General features: G+C 43.0%; 1 protein-coding gene across 1 annotated transcript; it reads right to left on the bottom strand.

The window, feature by feature from the left end:
* Positions 1-258: 258 nt before the first annotated feature.
* On the bottom strand, positions 259-1200 carry LOC122741747 (olfactory receptor 1N2-like). The gene has a single exon (XM_043985481.1). It carries the CDS (start codon positions 1198-1200, stop codon positions 259-261), a length of 942 nt encoding a protein of 313 aa, XP_043841416.1.
* Positions 1201-1511: the final 311 nt, after the last annotated feature.

Raw genomic sequence — 1511 nt, 5'->3', positions numbered from 1 at the left:
TAGTGTCTTGCCTATATACAATTTCCATCAATCATAAGGGAAGAGTTATTTCTTCATACAATATATAATGAAAATAAGCTCAACTACATATGATTTAAGAGATGAGGGTTCTCAAGGCCAACATTCTTTTTAAAATTCTCAGGTAGAACCCAGGAGAGGTGAGAGAAATGTTGCTTCATATAAGTGAACAGCCTAGTGATGCTGTCAAGAAAGAAAATGAGTTCTTTCTTGTATAATCTGTTCATGAAAAGCTATGTTCTAAGAAGACAATGCTTTCCTACTAAGGAGGAGTTTCCCCAAAGCTCCCTTCATATCCCTGTTCCTCAGGCTATATATGAAAGGGTTCAACATAGGAGTGACCACAGTATAAAGAACAGCAGCGATTCTGTCTTTTCCAGCAGAATGTGTGGATGGTGGACACAGATAGACCCCAATAGCTGCCCCATAGAATAGGGAAACCACAGTGAGATGTGAACCACAGGTAGAAAAGGCTTTCCACCGTCCAGAGGTAGACGGTATCCTTAGAATGGCAGAGATGATGCGAACATAGGAGATAACAATGAGTGTTAGGGGAGCAGTGAGGACTATTGATCCCACAACAAACAACATCAGCTGGTTAGTGCTGGTGTCTGAGCAGGAGAGTGATAGCAAAGGAGTCAAGTCACAAAAGAAGTGGGGAATGCTATTCTCTGTACAGAAAGTCAAGCCAGCCATGAGGAAAGTATGTAAAAGGGCAGCCAAGTTGGTGAGAAACCAGCACACAGCTAGTAGTAGAACACAAATTCCAGAGTTCATGACGGTGGCATAGTGGAGGGGCCGGCAGATGGCTACAAAGCGGTCATATGCCATAACTCCCAGAAGAAAATCATCAAGGGCCCCAAATGTCATGAAGAAATGCATCTGAGTCAGACAGCCTTCATAGGATATGGTCTGACTCTGGGTCCAGATATTTACTAGCATCTTGGGGACAGTGGTAGAGATAAAACAGATGTCAGCAAAGGACAGGTTTGCCACAAAGAAATACATAGGGCTGTGCAGATGTGAGTCAGAGCCGATGGCCAGGATGATGGAAAGATTTCCTACCACAGCGACCAGGTACATGACCAGGAACAACCCAAAAAGAATAAGCTGTTCCTCTGGTTGTTCAGAGAGTCCCAGGAGGAGGAATTCAGAGACAACGGTCTGGTTTTCTACTTTCATATTCTTGGCAGACCTTGGGAGGTGGGATGGGAAGGAATATATGGGAAGAGAAAATGGAAGTCACTCACCATTACAATGTGATGTTCCAGTTAGTGTAACCTGTGGGATAGAATAGCATTTCTTTGCTCATTATGAAATTATTAGAGAGCAAATATGTTATAGAAGAGATTTTCTGCAAAGCACATGGGCTCCTCTTCTCTACTCTCTCTTGACTCTTCAAAATGAAGTTTTGTGTGCTAACTTTCTGTGTTCTATGCTTCATTCCAAAGTTATCAATCCAGGGGTGGCTAGGTGGTGCAGTGGATAAAGCA

This window comes from Dromiciops gliroides, chromosome 2 (genome assembly GCF_019393635.1).
Source record: "Dromiciops gliroides isolate mDroGli1 chromosome 2, mDroGli1.pri, whole genome shotgun sequence".
NCBI classification, from domain to species: domain Eukaryota; kingdom Metazoa; phylum Chordata; class Mammalia; order Microbiotheria; family Microbiotheriidae; genus Dromiciops; species Dromiciops gliroides.
The sequence above is the reverse complement of the archived record's forward strand: the minus strand, read 5'-3'. Positions and strand labels throughout refer to the sequence as shown.